We start from the raw sequence: 22,776 nt of genomic DNA, 5'->3' as shown, positions 1-22,776 counted from the left end.
GGTTGGCCTCTTCTTTCGTGTAATCGATGATAGAACTAGAGGGAATGGTTTCAAGCTGCGCCGGGGGAGATTCAGGCTGGACATTAGGAAGTATTACTTCTCGGAAAGGGTAGTCTGGCATTGCAATGCACTGCCCAGGGAGGTGGTAGAGTCACCGACCATGGGAGTGTTCAAGAAATGTTTGGATGTTGTGTTGAGGAATATGATTTAGCTGGGAAGTATTGGTAATGGTTGGACTAGATGATCTTCTAGGTCTTTTCCAACTTTGATAATTCTGTGATTCTGTGATCATTTCTGGGTTTCAGTGAAGCAAAAGTATCTTGTCTCCTCTTGGTCTAGAGCTAGAACTTAGCAGCCGTGATCCAGGAACAAGGACAGGGAGAAAATAAAAGGAAATGTGCAATAGAAGGGTGCTAAGAGAGCTGTGAGGGATGCTGAAACCACCAGGCTCAGCAGATGATCATAGAAGTACAGAATCATAGAATGGCTTAAGTTGGAAGGGACCCTAAAGATCATCGTATCTTTTCAAGTTGTTTTCAGCCTTGAAACCTTCCAAGGGAAGAAATGCAGACTGAAAAAATCCTTTTCACTTGTACATGACAGGGTGCCAGCAAGTGGCAGCAGCTCCCTGCATGCCAGAGAGGCTGTCCATGTCTCACATCAACTGCCTGCACAGCCATTTATCTGAGAACAGAGCAACAACAACAACAAAAGCCCAAATCACAAGCTTTCCTGATACTGCTGGAATAACTTAGCCCAGGATTGACTGGAAGAGCACTGCTCTGATCCCCATGTGGAGAGGTCAAAGGAGGGTGAGCAGTGAGTTGGAAAGGAGAAATCTGGGTTTTAGGAAATGTGGAATTCCATGTTTAGCAGGAGATCCCATCACTATTCTGGTTTCTCTCTGTCTTCAATCATCAAATGAAGCTTTTGTCTTTTGATAGAGCAAGGAGGAAAGTAATGTACAATAGCTGTTCTGACAGCTCGGCACACCCCAATTCAGTGGTTTAAAGCTTTCTTTGTTCTGAGTTGGTTCTTATAGTGCTAATGACCAGGTTGCCATAAATAGGCACTAAATAGGTCTGGATGCAGTAAAGGAAAGTGTAGGTCAATGTTAGCTCTTATGTTGTTCTTTAGATCTCTGTATCAAAGAACTTCATAAAGAAAGGGAAGGTGTATTTTCAGCTTCTGCTCCCATTTAGATACAGAAGGGGAAACTGAGGCACGTGAGTCTGACAGTCACACGGCAAGTTGTCAGAGCATGATGGGGACAAGGACAGCCCTGGGCTCTGCCAAATGTACTTGCTGCCCAACAGCAAAGTATCACTCAGTGGGGTAAAACTGGCCCCCACTGAAACCATAGGTTAATGGATTTATCTCATGGATAACCGGTGCCTGCAAGGGTACAGCCATTTGAACCAGGTAGGGAGGACACAAATGTGACTGGTCGTATCTCTGGGGGCCCTGGAAGAATGTGCCACTGTGCCAGCCCCCAGGGATGTAATGGGAGAAGTTCTGCAGGGGATGTCAGTGGCCGTTCTCCATCCACAGGCAGTTCACCTGGGTCTGGCATTTGAGAAACACCCTGTGCTGTCCAGCCATACTCGGAGCATCTTGTTCCTCCTCTCTTTCTAAGAAATAAGCCCTGTTGCCTGTGCAGAGATTACCAGCTGCTGCAGGGGACTCAGGTGACATCTGCCCTGTGTGGTGGGCAGCTGAGCCTGGGCAGGCATTCTTTAGAACGCAGCAGATGCAGTGCCATGTAGAGAAACCTACTCTGTCTCTGTTGCAAGCTGGTGTGGAGCCCAGGGATGACCTTTTTTGTCTGGCATTCTCCCATGTAATGTGACCTGGTGTCGATTCACTGCCATGTGGTATGGTGACAGCACTCACTGGCCTTTGAACTGGTGCAGGAAGTTGCATCCCTCCCCCAGACCAAGAGGCTGCCGGTAAACCACGCAGGATGCCATCCAACTGGAACTATGCTCTATATTTCTTTGGATGAAAGTATTTGACCTGAAGTCACTTTTCTCTTTAAAAAGGGACCTTGTTTCTTAGGAAAGATTGATTGGATTCATAGCAATAAATCTGGTCTGAATTCCTGCAGTGTTTGGGGTTGCTCGTCTTTCCCACTCAAACAGGGCCACTGCTGTGGTGACTGGGCTGCAGGTCTGAGCCACGCTCTGTGCTCCTACACTGTGCCTCAGCAGCAGCCCGGGGCAGGGACACTGCTGGTTATGGCACAGTGCAGGCTGAGTGCTCGATGCCAATTGACTTACCACACATGGGTAAGCAGCTCTGTTCTTTAATATCTCAGATCAAGTCAGAGGCAATTTGGTGTGAAATTCCTGTGTTAAGGTGAAATCACTTCTTTTCCAGTATCCCACTTCACCCTAGTCCTGCTTATCCTGATTTGAGTCTGTGCTAGCCTGTAGAGAGAGGGAAATACAAAGAGGTCACAATGCAATGCACAGAAGCATACCTTCCTTTGTAAGCACAGCGCCTAGGAAAGGAATTGTGTTGGTTTTGTTTTGTTAAAATTTGTGCCTCGTGTCATTGTCTAAACTCTATCTGCAGCTTTTTAGTTACTGGTGATAACACTGAGTCTGTCCATAGCTTGTCTTGACTCCGGGATTGCAGGCTACATTTGCAGTGGTAGCACTTTGGAAAACCTTCCCTTGGACCTCCTGATGCAATTAGCTGTGGTGTCAGTGAGAGATTCACTGTGCACGAAGCATCACCTCCAGGTAAAGCTGCAATGAACAAGCAAACATTTTCTGAGACAGCACAAACTTGTAAACCCTTCCATTAGATTGTTGAATGACAGCAGATTGAAAGTATGCAATGAGAAGCAGAGAAGCACGAGTTCACTGACTAAGCATCCCTAAAGGGACTGACGCTTAATCTTTTCATAGACTGTGCCCTCTCACCCTGCTCCGAAGCAGGAGAAATGACATGCTCAAGAGGAATGACATAATTAAGAGTAAGGTTGATCTGCAAAATTCAGAGCTTGCCTTCTCGCTGACCTACCTAGAGCAGGCCAGTTTATCAACCAGGCCATTGCACACAGTCCTTGCTTTGTCCCTAACCCTTTGCTCCTTTTTTCTGGGAGGCTGGTGAATGCTGCCATGCAGCACACTGCAGTGCAGACTCAGTCTTGAGGCAGGTGAGGCTTCCCTGGCCAAAAGTCACCTTGGGTCCTGGGTCAGCTTTGTGCTTCCCTAGTACTTGTTCTGAGATATCTTAGGTGAGACCTCCTCTTCCACAGAGCCGTAGTAATGAAGTCTTAACTCTAAACCAAAGTTGGAGTAAGGAGCTACAAAGTAAGTGTCATAAATCACTGCATAAATTACTATTCACTTGACTGAGACAGCTAATCCCTGATGCCAGGAGTACCAGGAGTAGCCCAGGCTGAAAGGGGTGCAGGGTAGTCAAGGAGACTGAAGCCATCTCTAAGTACCTCAGAAAACCCTTCCCTGGAAGGAACTGTAGTGGGAAGAATAAAGGTTCTGTGCAGATGCAAGACCTTCTCCCTCATGGTTAGCAGCCCAGGCTATCAGAGTTCTGCTGCAGGAGCTGCATATAGGAGTACCAAGGTAACCCTGAGGGCTTGTCATCTAGGTGGCACATGCCCAGCTGCGGAAGAAAAAGGGATAGGCTGAGTACCAGTGTCCTGCATGGGTTTATACAACCCAGGCTAGCAAGCCAGTATCAGTGTTTTACTGATGTTTTGATCCAGGCTGTGTTGCATGATACCATGCATATGTACCTGCATAATACCACATGTCCATACTGCACCTACAGGCATCATCTCCACATCTCCTTGGCATCATCCTGGCACCACCCTACCACCATCTCTGCATTATCTCAGCATCCCAGCAACTGCAAATGACCACATGGTCTCCCTGGCTTCTGGGGCTGTCCTGAGAGCTGAACAACTGGCAGCCGGTGTGGGGTGCTCTGAATATCCTGTGCCAGCATTCCTTCCAGCCTCCCCCCTGCCTCTGCTCCCGAGCTTATGCTGTTTGGCAGGGGAGGTGCCATTCACATTTGTCAGGTGGGTTTGTGATGCGAGTGCTGTGATAAGAGATCCTGCGCATTCATCAGGCGCTTATTCTCAGACTGGTTCCATCTGCAGTGTTTTCATTATTTTCTTTCCTCCCTCTGCTCTGCTCAGGCTGCTCCGGGAGAAGTGGCACGTAGGCACATACGTCCTTGCGCACGCTATACTTGTATAAACTCCATCAGGAAGTCATCTGGCCAAACTTTCCAGGCTCTCCTTTTAACTCTTCCCTAAGCCGGCTGCACTGACAGCCGGGGGATTTCCAGGGAGCACGAACACACGCGTTCATCCTCTTGCTCTGTTTATTGATTCCCACCGCTCTCTCTCCTACAAGCCCCATGCATGCAGCGACGCAGTGTTTGAGCCCAGCCTCCTCAGAGTTCCCACCAGAAAGCCGTCCCCCTCAGCTGCACATGGCTGCAATAAAATGCTGCCTTGGCTTTCCTGGATGATGGATGAGGTAACAAAAGCCTCTTCCCACAGAGCTGCGGCAGCAGAAGTTTGCCCTGGCGCAGCAGTAGGAAGGAGCGCTGGTGGGCAATGCTGTCCACAGGGGCAATTCTCCCTTGCAATTGTTCTTCCTGAATTGTGTCCAGTCCAGGCACAGAAGTTGTGAGGAAAGTTCTCACATCCCTTCAGTGTTTACTGTGGTCAGGGAAAGAAAAAAAGAAAGATAAAAAATCCTTCATGAGTGACCTTGATTCAATGGAGACGTGCCTTGCTGTATATCCCGCTCTGAACAGAGGCACGATTTCACACCCACGTATACACATCAGCACGCATGCAGACATTTCAAAGGTCTGAGGAAAGCCTTCTGAGACAGTACATGTAGGACAAAGGCTGCAATTCCTCCCCAAAACATGTGGATAAATAGATCTCCTCGTGATAAACGCAAAATAATTGCCATTCTGTTTTGTTGACTGCTGCCAGATTTCAGGGGCTCTTAGAAGCTTTTGGAGCCTACTGCGCTTACAAATGGAATTGCTAGAGATTTTATCCTGTGCAGGTGGATATGGGCTGGGGATGTCCAAGCTCATCTGCTGTTTGCCCAACAGTGCCAGCCATTTATTTGTTCCAACTTAGTGCAAATGTGAAATGTGTCAGACTAATAGATCTCTATTGGAGAGGTGCCGCCGGTGGTGATGTTGTCTCTTTTGGTTCGCAGTTGTAAACCAACTCAAAATATGACTGTATATAAAGTTGTTCCCCAGCTCACAGACATTCATCCCTGGTTTTATGTGCATTCATTTATCTGTTCTGTTGTTACAGAACTATAACGTGGTGAAATAGATTCAGTATGAGTGTTTTGAGTATTCTACTGACTGCAAGGAAGTAAATCAGAGGAATTAACTTCATGAAATTCAGTTTGGGTAGGCTGGTGTTAATTTTGCCTTTTCTTTCAGGTTTCTAAGTTTCTGTGTAAGACATGGGAGTGTGCATTTGCATTCAGCCTTTCTCGGACAGCTGCAATATAGAAAGTGAGTCAACTGCCAGAGATTCCCAAAAATCTAGGGATGACTTTTATGGCAGAGATGTTTCTCTTCTTGAACAACTGTTCATGCATCACAGACAGCAAAGGAGCCCTTTGTCTCTCTCAGGCTCCTCCTGAAATTCATGAGATTCAAACCACAACGGCTCAGCACTTGGGGTCAGAAGAACTAACAGTGCTTCCCCCTCGCACACTCTCTTGCAGCCAGAGGAATCAATCAGACTCTCACAGTCCTTCAAGGAGGTAGAGAAGCTCTGATTGCTGAGGAACATTCAGGTTTTTGACTTTGCATGGTGCTTCTCTTTTCTCTTAGTTTGTTTATTCAGTTTATGTTGGGCCAGGTTATTCCTCTGTCCCCTAATAGAGGATCAGTATTTCTCTGGCTTGTAATCCCCATCAGAGCATTAAACAAGAAAGCTGCCATTTGTGCAACTTAGTTCTTTGCTTTTTGAATCTCAGAGACAGAAAACAGCATTTTTACTGGAGGTGAAATGACTACAGAGACCCAGCTCTGTGCATGCTGAACAATAGGTGAGCTTGCTCTACCTTTTCCAATCTGTTTCCCAGCCTGGCTGTGGCTGTTGTTACTAAGGCCAGGAGGTTGTGTGGGCCTTTCTCCTTCCCGGGGGGGAAGCAAAGCCTCCTTGACACACAGGTATTGCACTAGAACTGGTAAGATGTTGTTCACCACCTACGTTTGGCTGACAGGACAGAACAAAGGAAATAACGATTACCTAAATCACAACACCCCCTCTGTAACCTTAGGTAAATCAACTCTCGTGCACTGACCACCTTAAGGCAGTGGAGATTCACCTTATGGATCTAGAGGAAGACTGAAATGCAATGAAGTGAAGCAATGTAGATTACTTCTGTGCAACCACTGTGAGATTCAGGAAAAAAGAGACAGCCCTGTATGCCTATGGGAGCAAGAACACTGGGCAGTGGGTTGACAGATGCCTCATGCAATCCTTGGCTGTGCCTGGGCCCTTCACCAGTCCTCTCCAGAGCCTCACTTGCTTCAGCTCCCTCAGAAGGCCCAGGGACAGGTCAACGTGAGGATAAATCCCTCTAGCCAAGCTTTAAACATCAGCCTAAAGCAGGAAGAAACTGGCTTGTTTCTGCCTGCAATCATACATAAACTCATTCTTGCACAGCAGAGCTCAGGGCAGGCTTCCAGAAAAGGCTTCCAGCATGGCCAGCTTTGTGTGCAGAAGGTAACCTTATGGGCAGCCGGCAGAGAAGGCATCCTTGTAGGTGCGTTTTCCCTTCTGTGACAGAGCCTTTGAGACTGAATGTTCGACATTCAGGAGGTGAAAGGATGCACAGTGCTAAGTCCTGACCTTGCCGTAACCCGCGGAGAAGCAACAAAGATCCCCTTTAACCATGTACGGCGTAATCAGCAAGGAACGCGCACGTAACAAAATTAGAAAGGAATCTGATAGATAGCCCCAAAGATAAATGCTACTTTAGGCAATGTTACTTTAAACTGTTGACAGAAGCACCATTCAAAGAGAAACTGTGAGGTGTAAGTGCTCCTCTGCTTCTGGGTAGGATAAGGTGTCATGTAAAGTGCGTTTTGTGTTCTTGTTTTATCTCCCTCTCTCCACTCTTTGCCAGTGAGAACATGCACACTGAAAGCATTAAAAACAGACCGCAGTGAGTTTGCTTCGCTAACACATCTCCACATCAAAGGCATTGCTGGAATCTATTGATTCTGGCAGAATCACAGAAACCGGTGATGCCGTTAGTGAGAAATCATGCACTTTGCAGTTGATTTCGGGGAAAAAGAGAAAAAATAATAGTAACAAAAAAAAAAAAAAAAAGCTCTGGAATGTGCAAATATTCACCCTGCAAAGAGGCTGATAAATAGCAAACTATTTCAGTTGTTTCCTCCAGCGTCAATAGTCAAGGATGCCCTTATTGACAAACAGCAGAGCTTCAGCTTACATCATGTTACGAAAAGCTGCCCTATTTAATTTTTAAGTTTTGTTTTCACTGTTTGCGGATGACATGTGACAGCTCTTATCTGACCTATTGTTTACTTCCTATTTCTGAACAGAAAGCATCCTATGCCAGTGAATGCTGTTGGTACGCTGCCCTCTGAACGTTCTCAAAAAGCCAAGAGCTTATCAGCGACAGTGGGGCAGAACAGAGTTCAGGTTACTGCCACCCTCCAGGAGCAGGCTGGGCAGATTCACCTCCAGTATCAACGTACCTCGCTTGCCATCTCCTTGGAAAATCTACTTCTGACCAAAAGACCTAGTAACTATTTTGAACAAAACAGCATTTCCCTTTTAGTTTTGCCTTTTAAGTGTGAAACCGTTGCATTTGTAGACTGCTTTGACCTGAGAAGTAAAAGTTTCTGCTGAAAATGGCTCTGTGGTTTTACACCTGTGAATCAGAGCAAAACCTGGGAAGAACACTGAAGGAACAACACACTGGGTGTATGAATCCACATTCCCACCACAGATGTGGATAACATGATGGCTTCATAAACACAGAATTGTAGAATTTTAGAATAGTTAAGGTTGGAAAGACCTCTAAGATCACCTAATCCAACCATCAGCCTGCCACCGTCATGCCCACAGGCCACATCCCTCAGTGCCACATCTCCATGGATGTCTTCAACATCTCCAGGGATGGTGACTCCACCACAACTCTGTCTGGCATTCAGTGCTCCCTGCAAGCACTTGACAGCCCTTTGCATTGCTGCCTTTATCTGCACACTGGAGGCCAACCTGCTGCCTGAAAGAAAATCACTCTCAAAATCACAGTGCCAGGGGAGCCTTCTTAGGAACACCGTATTCAGGATCCTTATGATCCCAGTCAGTGATTTCCAATGCACAGGAATGCACATAGAGGATCTTCCTCTCTCAGGTTCACTGCTCTCCAATGCAAGCCTGCAGCTGCAGTCCTCAGTTTGGGCTCTGTTGGTGGCACTGCACCGGCTGCTGGCTGCTGGCCCTCCCGGGCAGTGCTTTCCTGTACCTCCCCTCATCACCTTGCTTGTGAGCCCAAGTCCTGACCTACAGGATGCCATGATGATCCTGCATCACCTCCACTAGGGTAAGAGTATCTGCCTGGGTATCTAATTATAGAGAGATGGAAAAATGCCCACCAAAGGCTGAGGATAAGCTTTCCAATACGTAGCACAGGAGTAATCAATACTTGCATCAATACTTAATTAATCTATGTGAAGTGGAACAGCTTCAGCAGGAGGGAGTGAGATCATCTCTTTGAACCCCAGTGTGCTCTGCAGTGTCATGTGGGATGGGAGATGTGGATTTAAATCCTTCTAACTTGAGGTCTTACTTCTCAAACCCTTGGATAGGAGGGTGCTGCTGCCAGGAAGGCTTTGACAGGTTTGTCCTACCCTTAGCATGTGAAACCTTAATCCCTGAGTAAAAGCACAGTGGGATCAGTACAAGCCTCCTTTGATCTCAAGGACCTTTCAGTCTGATGAAAGGCATTTGCCTTAAGGCCATTAAGTCAGGCCCCCAGAGGGTCCCTCTTTGCTCCTCACAAAGAACTGTGATTTCAGCCATAGGCTGCAGCACACCCCAAATCTCAGCCTCCTAGAGTATGTCCCCCCTTGTGCCACAGTGTCTGTTCAACCACTCAGTCCCCGGAGAGATGCTCATTTCTGGGCTCTTCCCCACAGGGATATTAGTGGTCTGACTCAGTGGCATGGAAAGCTTGCTGGGAAGTGGGGGAGAGTTGTCTGCCACAAGCACACGGTGACATAAGTGGTGGGCAAGAAAAAAACAGCAGCTTCTCTGTTGCAACGGGAGGAGAAGGTTTCAGCACCGGGTTCCCCTAACGGTGACTAAGCCGTTCCCTCATCCAGCCCCAGCTGCCGGCTAATGGAGAGGCCCTGCTGCACCGCGTATTCCTGTAAGCTTTGGGTCATCCCGTTTCACGGCTTCTCAGAAGGCATCTGTCAGTGTGTCGGTTTCATGAAGTACACAGAACGGAGATTAAGTTATATTTCAACCACCCTTTCCCTTCTTACAAAGCACTTTGCATAGGAGTGGCAGCCCCTTTGTTCACTGATGGGAAGGTGAGCGTGTCTCACTCCTCCATGTGTGCCTAAGCTTAAAGCTTGGCTCTTGCTCCCGACCTAATACCCCATAGCCTGCAATGAGATGCTGAAAATCCACATTTTCACTTATGTAGATGATTAACAGTTTCAGAGCACTTTTTTTTCTATTTTTTCTTTTTAAACATAAAATCTCTCTGGTGTTAATGACAGCTGTGATTTTAAAGCACAGTAATTACTTCTGGATACTTTGATGGAAACGGGTGAGCTGAGTCACCAATGCAGCCTGGAACCGGCATAGTGTTAGGGACAGAGTGCTGTGTCCCACTCTCATAGCTGGTGAACAGTGTCCGAGCAATCAGGAGGGCTCGCCCTTATCTTTTGGGGTAGAGGATGAAGGAACAAACATGATGAATGTTCATCAGATAGCTGAAATGCATTACAGGAAGGGGCTCAGACGTTGTCATGATAAGCAAATACAAGAGCTTACTCGATACACAATAGAGGTTTCGGTCTGTCCCTAACTTCCCCAGGAGTGGCTTTGTAGAGCTGCCATGGGCACTGTGGGAATGAGGGCTGTTCCCAGGAGCATGGCAGGCTGCTCCCTGCAGTGTCTCCAGTGGGATTATCCATCCTGGGTAGGTTACCTTGGGGTTTGGGAAGGGGCCTTCTGCAACCACTTTTGTGTCTCAAAGCCATTAAGGCTGTCCCCCCTCAGCAAACTGCAGTGTGATACCACTCCAACACCTTTAAATGTACTGTGGCTGTTTCAGAGAAGCCCAGTCAGCATCTCTCAGCATTCACAACCAAGGAGGCAAGCCATGGGTGGCCTCTGCAGACTGCTGGGGAACAGGAGCTGTTCTCAGCAGCTCTTAGGCATCTGAGCCTGAGGCTAAGAGAGGGAGGGGGGGGAGCTGAGATAAAGGCTGCAGGGTGATTCATAGGAGGAGGCACTGTGGAAGGGGTGACCTTACAGCAGAAAGAAAGGGCAGCTGCATGCTTGACTATCTTATATATGTATATATATGTATGTATGTATGTATGTCTATATAAATCTGTGTACTGCAGATAAGAGTTTGTGCTACATCCCTACCAGGGGTATAGTCCTTCCAGAAGAACTCCTGGCATCTCCTCTCCACTGAGGTGCTCAGCAATCCCTCAGCTAGAAGAGGTGGAAATAGAAAAGGTGGGCAGGTTTGCTAGCGTAGAGCTGCAAGAGAAGGAAGAAGCTGGGAAATGAAGAACTGCAATAATATGGGGACATTTTTGTCAGAGGTACTAATACCAAGAACAGCTGCCTGTCACTGAACTGTTTTTCCCCTTTGCTCACTAGGACATGTTAAATATGCAGAAGCTGCGTCACCTCCCTTGACAGACAACTGTGGAGATGTTTTTTGCATGTGGGGCTGCCTAAGAGTCTGCAGACAGCTGGAGCCAGCCCGGAGCTCCCAGAAATCACGAGGGAAGCCAGGCTGTGCAGCCACCTCCCAGGGATATCACAAGTCCCTGCTGGGTGCATGCGTGGTGCTGTGACGACCTCTCTTTGTGCAGGGCCATTGCTCTGAGAGTGCTTCCCCTGCTGCTATTGCAGCTCTCTGCAAGACTTCATATTTCTCAAGTGATTTCCTTCCAGCCCCACATTTGCGAATGCTGAGGGCTGTGGCAATTGAGTGATCGAGCATTCTCCCTGCCAGTGTTTTCTGCCCGGGCCTCGTGCTAACCCTCGGGGTTATCAGAAAAGCCTTTTGTCAGACGTCAGCCGGGGCAGGAATTGGCACGGAGACAGTGCTGCAATACTGGAAGGAGTTGCACTTGTACTGGCAAAGGTGGAGAACGAAGCCGTGGCATTTATGATGCATCATCTCGCATATGGTCACAGTGCCTGACGGTGCAAAGAATTGCGGCTGTAAAATTGCCCACAGCAGCTGAGCATCCACTTTGCCTTGCCTCATCCTCACGATGCAGGACACTTTCAAGGAGCAGTTTCTCTCTGGTTTAACAGCCTGCAGGACTGCTCAGCTGCATCTTGCAGAGAATGCTTGACCATGAGATCCCACCCCCACACCCATGGGGTGCGTGCACACAAAAATGGGGCCACATCCATCAGGTATGGACTAGATGGGAGGCTGGAGGACAGCCCTCTAGAAGAAAGGAAGCCATAAGTAGAGCTGCCTCCTTGCATGGTGCCGCCTCCAAGAACCCCCAGGGCAGTGGCACAGCTCAGCTGCAACCCCCACCAGACCCTTGGGGCACAGCTACAGAGACTGATGGAAAATGAAACTTCAGCCCTGCTGGCAGCCACCCAATTCCAACAATTTTTTGTTTCATTCTTGAAAGAAGGCAAAGGGGGAAGCTTTGTTTTCTCTCGAGCTTCTCAGAAATGCTTATTTGGGAATGGGACATTTTCAAATGTCGTATTTGGATGGAAAATGCCTTATCTAGTAATAATAGTTAATCTTCCTCCAGTCTGAGATGCCTGAAAACATCCCACTTGGCTCTCCTCCATGCAGTGGACGGCTGACTCCCAGCCCTGCTTAATGCATGGGGGGACATGGGGAGTATGGGTTGCCCAGAAGCACTTGGGAAGGGGCTTGTTCCCGTGCTGTGCTTTGAAAGCAGTGATCAAACCCTGATGGATTAAATGCTCAGTGTGTTCCTGAGACTGGGCTGCAGCCCCCCATATAACCATGAGTAAGATACAGGCAATTAATGATCTGCCAGGGGTGTTCCTCGACTCCCCGTCCTGTTACCAAATCCTGTGTTACTCATTAGACCACACGTCCTCCCTCTTCTCTGAGTGTCATCCGAGCAGCCTGGTCAGGGCGCAGGGTGCACAGCGATGTCACCTCACATTTATCTAGGGAGAAGTTTCCCACACTCCTTCGTGGCTCTTCTTGTTTTGCTTCAGAGATTTTGTTTTCCTGAAGAGTTAAAATAAATCTCAAACTGCGACTGCAGCACTTTTTTTTTGAGCGCAATATTTGTTTGCTAGATAATCCTTTGAGGGAAGCATTAAAAAGCAGCGTGGCGTCTTTGTCATCAGTCCGGAGTCATCTGAACAAGGCTGGCCAAGGGCTGTAAATGTGGTGTGGCATTTATGCATGACAGAAAGCACTTTCCATCTCTTGGAGCTTGTGACTGCCATTTCTCTTCCTTCTGGCCATGAACTGCTGCTCACGGGCTTTCTCTGATCCAGCGAGACACTGCGGCAATGGCAGAGCACAACTGTTGTGCTGCTCACTCTGTGCTGCTTCAGAAGTGATGTCAGACAGGGGACACCTTCATCTCCTCTGGCCACAACACGGGGAGATCTTTCACTGAGAGGGCAGTGAGGCGCTGACACAGCTGCCCATAGAAGCTGTGGTGCCCCATCCCTGGAGGCACTCAATGACAGGTTGGATGGGGCCCTGGGCAGCCTGAGCTGGTGGGGGGCAGCCCTGCCCATGGCTGGGGTTGGGGTGGGTGGGTTGTGAGGTTTCTTCCAACCCAAAGCATTCTGTGATTGTACACGAGAGCTGCTATGGGCAGCTCTCAGTTGCCACAGAGTCTAACAGGCACCAAATCACGTCCCAGTCGGTGCCCAGAACAGAATTTGGGAATCAAAGGAAAAAAGGTTTGTTCTTTCATGCTTTTTTCCTCTTTAAAACCACTTTAAATCAAATAAATACCACTGCCTTTAAAAATGTGGCATTTTTGAAAAGCTTTTAAGATTTTTTAAATCTTTTTCTTATCTTTTTTTTTTCCCTTTGATATTCAATATTATCAGAAGTGACTGGAGTGACATTAATGGAAGTGAAACAGGGTCTTGACCTTCTCCAGAAGGTCCAAAACAGCACTTAGAGCCTGCACCTCACTGCCCATTAGTGAGGTTTGAAAATGCCTCCCGTGTGATGGCCAGGATGATGCAGTCACCTCTCAGAGAGTTTCTGCTGCACACAAGCCGTGGGTTTTTAAAGCCAAAGACTTTGCTTTTTCTTGCTGCCTGATGGAGAATAATTTTCTGGCTGATGCCCAAGGAAGTAGGAGGAGGGGACGTGAGCAGGGAACAGCCGTGATGCACTGCAAGACAGTGAAAGACACCTCCACGTGCAAACTCACAATGAGATTGGGGTCATTCAGCGTTGAAACTCAGCTTCAGGTGCTTCTCATGGACACAAGGATTTAATTAAGCCTGCGGTGGGCTAAATAATACCAGATGAGTGCTTTGTTTTGGAGTACTACAGGTCTTTCAGACGGAGGAGCCACACTGTGGTATGTTCCACTTGAAGATATGGCCTTTAAAACTCTACTCTCTTATCACGGTCTTGTAACCAAATCACAGCCCATAGGCTGATAAAGCAGTTTTCCTGGCCGCTGTGGGCACTTTTTTTAAACTTATTTTTCCCTTTTTTTGTGTGTGTGTGTACTAAGATTTCATTCTATTCACCAAAAAATCCCCCCAGTGACTTCGCTTCTATTATCATTGCTTGCCATGGCTGATAGGGCTGCAGGAGGACTTCCTGCCCCCACCACATCAGGTTACACTGCTGTCTTGTTTCCCCTGCCACTAAAGGGGGGACAGAAACATCGGCAGCAGAAATCCATAGGAGGTGTTGAAGAACAAATGTTGACCAGAGCTCAGAGAAAGCCCAGGTGTTCTTCAAAACTGCCCTTCCTGAGTCTTGTATTACTGCTTACCACACCTTACCTAGTTCACCTAACAAGCTGGGCCACTGGTGTGACCCAACAGAGATGTGCTTCCTTGGGCCAGGCCTTTGCAGCACCATCTGTTGATGCTTTCATGGTGGTTCTTTGTTTTGTATTTTCCTGCATCATCTTTATATAACTGCTGCTTTTGTACAGTCTGTTGTTCCCAAGGCTGCTCCTATCCCAAATGTAAGATGGGATGGGATGGGATGGGATGGGATGGGATGGGATGGGATGGGATGGGATGGGATGGGATGGGATGGGATGGGATGGGATGGGATGGGATGGGATGGGATAAGCAGGCAGAGGAAGACAGCCCAAGTGGTACTGCCAGCATCCTCTACCCTTCTGCAAGAGTGAGGCACTGCATGCAAGTGTCAGCTCCTCAGAGGGGCCAATCACAGGGAAACTTTCTCCTTTAGTGGATGGGACACATGAGGACCATCTCAGAATGCCAAGAGAGCTCAAAGTCCCCTTGGGAACCTGGGGGAACGGAGATCAGAGAGGCTGATGGAGGTGGGACCTGGGCTTGGAGTCAGGTCTCACCAGTGTGACAGAGGAGAGGAAGCTTCCTCTGGCACCAGATGAAAACCCACAGAGGGCTGCCCATGACACCTCTCCTGCTGCACTGTTAGGGTCTGCAGGTCAGCTGGGGCAGAGGAAACCAGTGGGAAAAGGCAAAAGAAGTTACTGCAGTGCAGCTTCATGCTTGCCCCGTTACTTGGTGGTTATGACCAGTCCTTCATAAAGAAGCCCCAGTCCTCAGGCCTGGCCCTTCAGCCTGCCATGGTCCTCAGTCTTTTCAAGATTGAGGAAACCTGCCTCCAGACCAACCAGCCTCTCCAACCACAGCTCGATCTCTTTTCAGTTTATCACTGAGGGCCCTGAAGGGCTGCCCATTCCTACCACACAGTGCCCAGAGCTAATCAAGGATTTCAGGATACTTCCCACCACACAGTGCTACCTCTCTTCACTCCTGCTCTACATTGGGCACAATGGAGCCAGCTCTCAGCTCTCTGCTGGGTTTGGCCACAGCCCACCTCATCCATCAAATCTCCAGCATCTGCAGCTTCCCTCTGACAGGCTGAGGGGCCACACAAGCACTTTGCATCCTTAAATCCTCTCCTACCTCTGTTTCTACAGCTCTGCTTCTCTTGTACCCCAATCCCTGCCGTCTTAATGGACCGCCAAGAACTGCGCTGATTTATAACCTCATCCTCTCCCATTCTCGCTTGCTTATTTAGAGCAGGGCAGCTGAACTCATCTGTTTCTTATCTCCAGCCAAACCAATTCACTTTCCCCATCCCTCTCATGCCACCCTCCCCTCTTCCCTTCCACATTTGGCTATGCTTCTGCCCTGACATTTGAAGCTCTGGGCTGAGCACCCTCTGCCTGCAGCTCAGCTCAGCTTTCCTCCCACTCCTCCCTTTCATGTGGGAGCACCAGGGCCTCTTCTCTCCTTTCACTCCCTCCAGCTCCGGATCCGGCACATGCTTCCGACTTCCCATCTCCCCAGGCATCTCCTATGGCCATGAGGGGTCTGGATTTCACCCACCCAGCAACTCGTCCATGTTGCCCAGCTCACCAATCACACAGCTTGCCTTTCACCTATGCACCTGTGTTCAATGTTGCTTGTTCCTTTCTGGGGCCTTAGGACAGTAACACCTTCCCACCCAGGCTTTGCACCCACACTTTCCCATATCCTCATATACTGCTGAGTACTGAAGCCTTCATGATCCCCCCTGAAATGTCAGCTGCTGAACGGGAGCTGCACAGGCCATAGCTAATGGAGAGCATTTTTCTTGCAGACAAGCTATCAGCCAGACAAGAAATAAGAAGTACAAAGAATCCCGCCTTAATGACTTCCAGCACCACCTGCTATGCTCAGAGAGCTGCCATTCCCCAGCTTGTCTTTCTGCAGTTCTGGACACTGAATGTGCCAGTTGGTAATACGGTATTTATGAAACCTCGACAATGCCCTTAGCAATTTTGCCTGTGAGACACAACCACTGGCATAGCACGTTCCATCTGGGTGAGATTAAATGCAGGATCCCACCTGTCTGACATGTCCAACCCATGAGCAAACCTCACGTGGTACAGACAACCAGCCATTCCAGGTGTCCACCCACCAGACAGTGCTCTGCTGTCCTCCAGGAGTACACTCCAGCCCTGCTGCATGTTATTGCTCAGCAGTGTTTGGATGTTATCAGCATGCTTGTGTCAGGATATTTTCAGCATCTCCATCAACAGCTGGGTCACCAGACTCCTAAAGAGCTATTGAAAACACTATAGTGCTCCTTTTGCTGGTGGCAAAAGGACTTGGCCCTGCAGAATGGTGTCAGAAGGACCAAAGTCTGCGACTACTGATGCAAGCCACGCATATGAAGGGTGCAGACGTGGACGGTGAAATAATTCTGGCCAGGGGTTCAGAGCTGCAGCACCTTAGCAGTAGAATAGAAAAATGAAGGATGACAGAACCCAAATTACTATCCTATAGGGATCTGCCTGCTCTTCACATTCTGGCCCCCAGCTAACTGCGTGATTGTCGCAGAATTGCCTCTCCTCTGACTCATGATGTTTCTGCGGGACGTCTTGACTATAATGTGACTTCTCCCTGAGAGCAATTATTAGGGAAGCATTCATTCTCACTGTTTGACATAATGTCGACATTAAAAGTGCTGTGTGTGCAAGGAGGTGGCAGCCTTGTCTGCGCAGGGCCCGTTGAATCAGCGTGTGTGCTCTCGGGGCTGTGGATCAGACCTTGGGGACCAGCTCCTGAAAATGGGGAAAGTGCTCATTAATTTCAGCTTCCAAAAGCACCTGAATGCCTGTGGGATTCAGATCCTGCTAGAGAAAAAAGAGCTCCGAATGGACCCCATGCAGCACTTTCCCACTGTGCAGGATTAGGTCCCCGAGCAGATGCAAAAGCTCCCTCTTTTCTTTCTTTTTTTTTTCTCCTTGTGCATAAATTAATTACAGCCAAAATGTAACGCTGGTCACTGAGCAGAAAATCAAAGCTGGTGGGTGGGCATCCAGCCCTGCCAGCCTCACCGCATCCACTCTGCGGGGATAACCGGCGTGTTACCGTGGCTTGTCCAAATCCTTTGTACGCTCTCGGCCAAAATTCACAAACGCCTCATATACTTCACAGGGTGAATAATGAAGATGTGCTGATTGCTGACTGCATGGGGCTGCTTACGCAGAAAGGCACTGCAGCTTCTGAAAACCAAAGACCACGCCACCAAACTCTGCTCTTTGGTGGCTGCGTGTGCCTTCTTCTATTACCTCTGCACTCCAGGTGATGCCCTGGCTGAAAGCCTGTCGACCACCAAGCAGGCAGAATTATGGCATTTAGCACATAATTACAGAGTGTTTGAGGGATCTGGTTTGCTTGTGGATGGGCTGAGCCATTACATGCTTTACAGATGGCGAAATGAAGGTGGAGAGAGAAAGGCGATGAAAGGGAAAAGCTTGCAATTGAGGGGCAATTTGTGTTCGCGGTGAAGGGAAATCTAAGTTTCCATAAAACACTGAAAAACATATGCAGAAAGAGGAGGAAAACATTGCAGTTTTTGCTTTCTTTTACTTTTTGCTCTCTTTTTTTGTCATTCCAGCCTAACTATTTGCCACTTCCTCTCCCAGATCTCCATCCAGCCTCAGGAAGCACTGGCACCTTGAGTGAGCAGGGAGCCCAAGAGCAATACCTCTGTCTGCTTCCATTTGGGTCACTGGTGATTTCCTTTCTTTTCAAGCTTTGGGGAGGGGGAGGGGGGTGGGAAGTGAGGGAGTGAGGTGCTCCATCCCAACTAAGTACCCCTGTTATGAGGGCGGCGGTGCATTGCTGAAGCAAAAGAGAAGCGTGAGGAAACACTGTCCTCTCCCCAAGGCAAGGAAGCCTGGAGCCATACACTGTATGTGGGGAGGTTTTCAGCAGTGGCACTCCCTTAAACTGATACTGGTACAGGGGTTACAGCACAGCTTGGGGTCACTGGACTGGCTCTGAGTGATCGCGGGGGCTGGTGCTCTTTTACAGCTCCAGTCAATTTGCCACTAACAGCATTTTCAAGTGAGATTTGTCTGTTTCTGACACTGGACACTTGGTTCTTGATAGTTTGTTGTCATCAATAATTCCTTAGTGAATGGCTGTACTGACCGGCACAGGGTCACCTGGTGAACTGCTTTTTACTGTTCATGCCCGTAATATTCATTGCTCATCCTGTGGGTTTGGCCTTGGCATTTTTTCCTAGCCCCCAATTCCCAAATCAATAATTCCTTTCCAATCCCTCCAAACACTCATGTGGCTGCTGTATTATTTAACAAGCCTCCTGCTTAGGAAAAAAAGCATAAAAATGGAGATGCTGGAAACAGAGGATCCTGCTGTAGGCTGCTCCATAATACCTTCCTGTTCTGTGAAGATGTGGTAATGGATGTTTTCACCACAGCCTCACTCCACTCGTGGTGACGAGTTCCCGTATCCTGTACTTCACTTGTACTACACTGCAAGCTTGTGCTCATCCACTTCAATGTGTGTTCTGTGAGGCAGCTGATTCCACTTCCTTTAAAGCACCCAGAGAAGGACCCTCCAGCACTAGCAGAGAAGGCACATGTCTCTTTATGGCTTACCCCTCAGGTTTTGAAGCTGAGAAATTTACTTTTTGCCTGGGGAAAATATTAGCCAGCATCACTAGTAGGTTAAAGCCTTTGGTCACAGGTTTCACTAGATGTGACATTACAGACATTAAGAATTTTTTCATGCTGTCCAAGAAGAAAATATACTGATGTTCTTATATGTTATCTCTTACTGACATTAACAAATGAGACTTCAGAAAAGGTTTGACCATCAGATTGGTTTTTATTGCCATGCTGTGAAAGATTGGGACCTGGTGCAAATCAATACCCATTTTGTCTTCTTTCTTCATGCCCTTCCTGCTTCCTCTGTGAATGACAGAACTTAGAGGCTTTCAGCTCAAAACCCCCTGATGGGATGAATGACTTGTCAAAGTGGGATCACACTGGCTGGAAGAATCCACGCTGCAGAGCTCAGGACCATGCGGGCATCTTGCTGTCCAGAAGTTCCAGATGAATTCAGCTCCTGATCTTCTCACCCTGGTTTGAAGTGGGAACTGCTGTATAGCTTGCTCTCTTACTCTTCTGACCCTCTATGTTTTATGCATCTAGAGATGTCATTCCTTAACGTAATCTACTTATAGAGTATGGCATTTTCTATAATCAGATAATCTTGATGGTATAAAGAAATAAAATGCTAATAAGTAAAAAGGCATCCCAAGGAAGGATGCCTGACCCAAAATTGTCTTCATAAAAGGCATCTCTTTAAATGGAGACACCAGTCTATGTTACCTGCAAAGACCAGTAATCGCAGACCTAATTGTAAGGGCTTTCTCCATGTGTGTACTACAAAACTTGGGAATCATTTGCCCAAAAGAAAAGCATACATCGATCAGGGAAATAAAAGCTTTGCCACTGATCCTCTGAGAGGTGACGGCTATTAGCAGAAAGAAACTCAAAACTGATCTAGAAAGTGCAATGTGAAGAGCTTCTGAAGATGTCACACACCACTGAATATAAGGACAAAGCCGTGTGCTCTCAGCTTCTATCAGTCGTGTAACAAGAAGGGTGTTTCTACCTGAAGTACAGACATCTGGCTTCCTATTCAAGCATCACAAGCAATCTCCTCCGGTAACACAAGCTGCTTGCCCCATCCCAAAGTTAGAGCTCATCTGGTAGAACCATCTGGTTTTGAGTTGTCTTGTCACTATCCGTCTTGTGAAAGATATTTTCAGGATGCTAACAACTCCATCCAAAAAGTTCCTCAGTTTTGTCACCCATGATCGCATATATTTAGATGCCATATGCCCTGTATTCTCCTTCTCCGGAAGCTCTGGGTTGATTTGTGCCAAGAACTGAATGTAAGAAATTTGCCTTTTGTGTGCTATTGTTCATAGACTCTCGCTCAGCCCCTGGGACTGAGGCGTAACGTATATGCGTACATACTTGAAAATAGATTGTCTTGGTGTCCCACTCACAAACTGTGAGGCAACCCGCCTCCCCCACTCCATGATGGGAGTCATTTTGCCATTTGGGGTTTATGAAGCAAGATCCCTGCTAACCCTCTTGTTCTCTGAAATGCTATATATTGTCTTCCCTTTCATCCCAGCCTACAGGCAGAACCAGCATGTGAGGATGTACAAAGCATGATTCAATGTCATGCAAAAATTCTGCTGAACTTCTCACGTTCTGCAGCAATAGCAATCTTTGTCTGGTCCATGACCGGAGAAAGCAAGCTCCGAAGTGTGCAACGCGTGGTTGACCTTACTTTCAAACACCCACATGCACACTCAAAACCCCAGAGAACTCATTACATTCACGGTCTAGAAACTGGTGTTTTGTTCTCCGTCCCCACTCTGTCTGCCTTCGGATGAATGCAATTGAAAATGTCAGAGATGCAGCTCCTATGTAACGTAAGAGGAGGATTACAGCTTTCCTGACATCGAAGGTGGGGGGGGAGGGAGGTTACAACAATGTCTCTGACGTAGGAAAAGACATATTACGGTACATCTGACATAGTAAGAATTATAGAAAATGTATTTACAGCGATGGATGGAAAATGAATTTAATATGCTGTTCCAGAGGTGGACAATAAAGGTGTGTTGCAACAGTTCTCCCCCCCTGTGGAAAGTCGTGTTTCTCACTTGTCCATCAGCACAAACAATCTGTGCTGTATGGCAGGAAATATCGGACGCAAATATCGCATTAATCTCTACGGAAGGATACCTGTTATCGTAACTTGCTCATTCACTAAGGTCTCTCAGTAGTGGCTCAGACAATAGGTGGATATATCAGGTTTTCCCTGTGGGATAACTGTACCACAGGCTCAGTGCTGCAACGGCGACTTTGATTTTGTTTCTGTTTTCTTTCAGAGCAGGCAAAGTAGAGGTGGGAAAGGAGAGGGGAGAAGCTCTTGATTTTTCAGCATGCAGACAAATGCTGCTAATGCCCTCTTCAAAAGAGTCAGTGCGTAGCCCCTTGCTGGGCAGAGGTACAGCCAGCCACAAGCAGATAAAGCAATTATGTGGGACATCGGGAAAGCGATTTCCTTTCCACTTCAGACTGCAGTAAGAGCGCAATGGATCTCAGGAGCTGTTGCATAAATATGGAGGAAATGTGAGGGGGCTGTCATTCATCTTATCCCTTGGGAAGGGTATGTAGGTTTCTGTGTGAGTCACACACAAGTGAGGAGAGCAGAGGATGGAGCGAGAGGACATAGAAACCATTACATTTGGGTCACTATTTCCAGAACAACAAACATTGGTGGCTATAAACAAAACACGTGTGCAACAAATCCCATTGTCTCAAGCTGCTTCCTTTTGGGCGCGTGTCAACATCACCCACAGCTGCACTGCCAGGGCACTTTTGCATCCAATGCCACAGCTGTAAAAAGCAATAGGATACTGGTGAAGGTCAGCCCCAGTGAGGGCATCTGCACTGCCTGGAGAATAACTGGCAGCCCTTGTCTGAGCAGAAAAACTTTGTGGCAGCCCCAGCAACCATAAAGCCACAGGAACTGGTATTCAGTCCTCTGACCTGCTTGTAAGAGGGTTCCCAAACTAGCTGAATGGAAGGGCTGCTTTCCCACCATGTCCCTCAGGCCTGCAGAGTTGTCCCTATCTGATGCCAAAAAGGAAAGATCCTGGGCAAGATATGGGAGGATGGGCACAAGACAGCTTGACCTCAAAAGTTTGGGCTCTTATTTGGAACTTGAGGAGCTCCCACTGAGAACCCTGCCTCATATTTGGGCACCCTGGGGTGGTGAAAACACCGGTCATGGATGATGGGGTGACCAAGACTTCTGACTCCTGTATGACAGTTTGGGACCTATGTGGGGCAGCCACTGTGGCTTGTCCCAGCAGGGCCTTTTTTTTTTTTGCTGTGTGAAAAACAATCTTACTGCTTAGTTTTGGATGTGGAGTCAGCAACATCTGGCAGATCTCATACTACTAAGTTTCTCTGTCAGTCGTGACCTAAAAACCTCCAAAAACCAAAACAATACATGAGGCACCACCGTGTCTACGGTGTTTCAGGGAGCAGTCGAGAGTAAGACGTTCCCAACAGAAGCTGCTGGTAAATGGCATAACCCGAGAGCAGCAGAAAGCAAGCTGACTACATCTGAATAGCCTGCCTGCCCACATTCCACTGAGAAGGGGGGGACTGACATTAAACTGCAGGTGCTAATCTTGCAGAAAGGCCAGCCTGATGTGAAGAGCAACATGCAACAGCTGTCTGCTGTACACACTGTACAGCACCTGGCATGTATTCAGCTTTGTGAGCGCCAGCTGTAAATTAACATCCATCACTCAATTAGAGAGTGAAGGATGGTTCTGCAGTCAAAGCAGTTTTCCTGGGCTCAGGACACACAAAATGTATGTCACAGCGTTGGGCAGAATACATGCTTTACCTTGCAGGAGATGCAGATGCATTTTC

The 22,776-nt window shown here is 47.8% G+C and overlaps 1 protein-coding gene across 2 annotated transcripts in view; it reads left to right on the top strand.

Annotated features, from left to right (window-relative positions):
* HSF2BP (heat shock transcription factor 2 binding protein) overlaps positions 1-12,548 on the top strand; it is an 86,232-nt gene extending 73,684 nt beyond the window's left edge. The window contains exons 8-9 of one of the 2 annotated variants that reach the window (XR_014939782.1): positions 7,612-8,618; positions 10,925-12,548. Coding sequence is in view for 1 of the 2 variants with exons in the window: in XM_085529974.1 (XP_085386100.1) it covers positions 7,612-7,631 (20 nt within the window). In the remaining variant the exon portion in view is untranslated. Of the gene's footprint in view, positions 1-7,611 lie in introns of both variants that reach the window. The other variant, XM_085529974.1, reaches the window with a different exon arrangement.
* Positions 12,549-22,776: the final 10,228 nt, after the last annotated feature.

This window comes from Coturnix japonica, chromosome 1 (assembly GCF_054131305.1).
Source record: "Coturnix japonica strain WE chromosome 1, WE-NBRP24, whole genome shotgun sequence".
Classification (NCBI taxonomy): Eukaryota; Metazoa; Chordata; class Aves; order Galliformes; family Phasianidae; genus Coturnix; species Coturnix japonica.
Note: the sequence above shows the minus strand (reverse complement) of the source record. Positions and strands in the feature narration are given on the sequence as shown.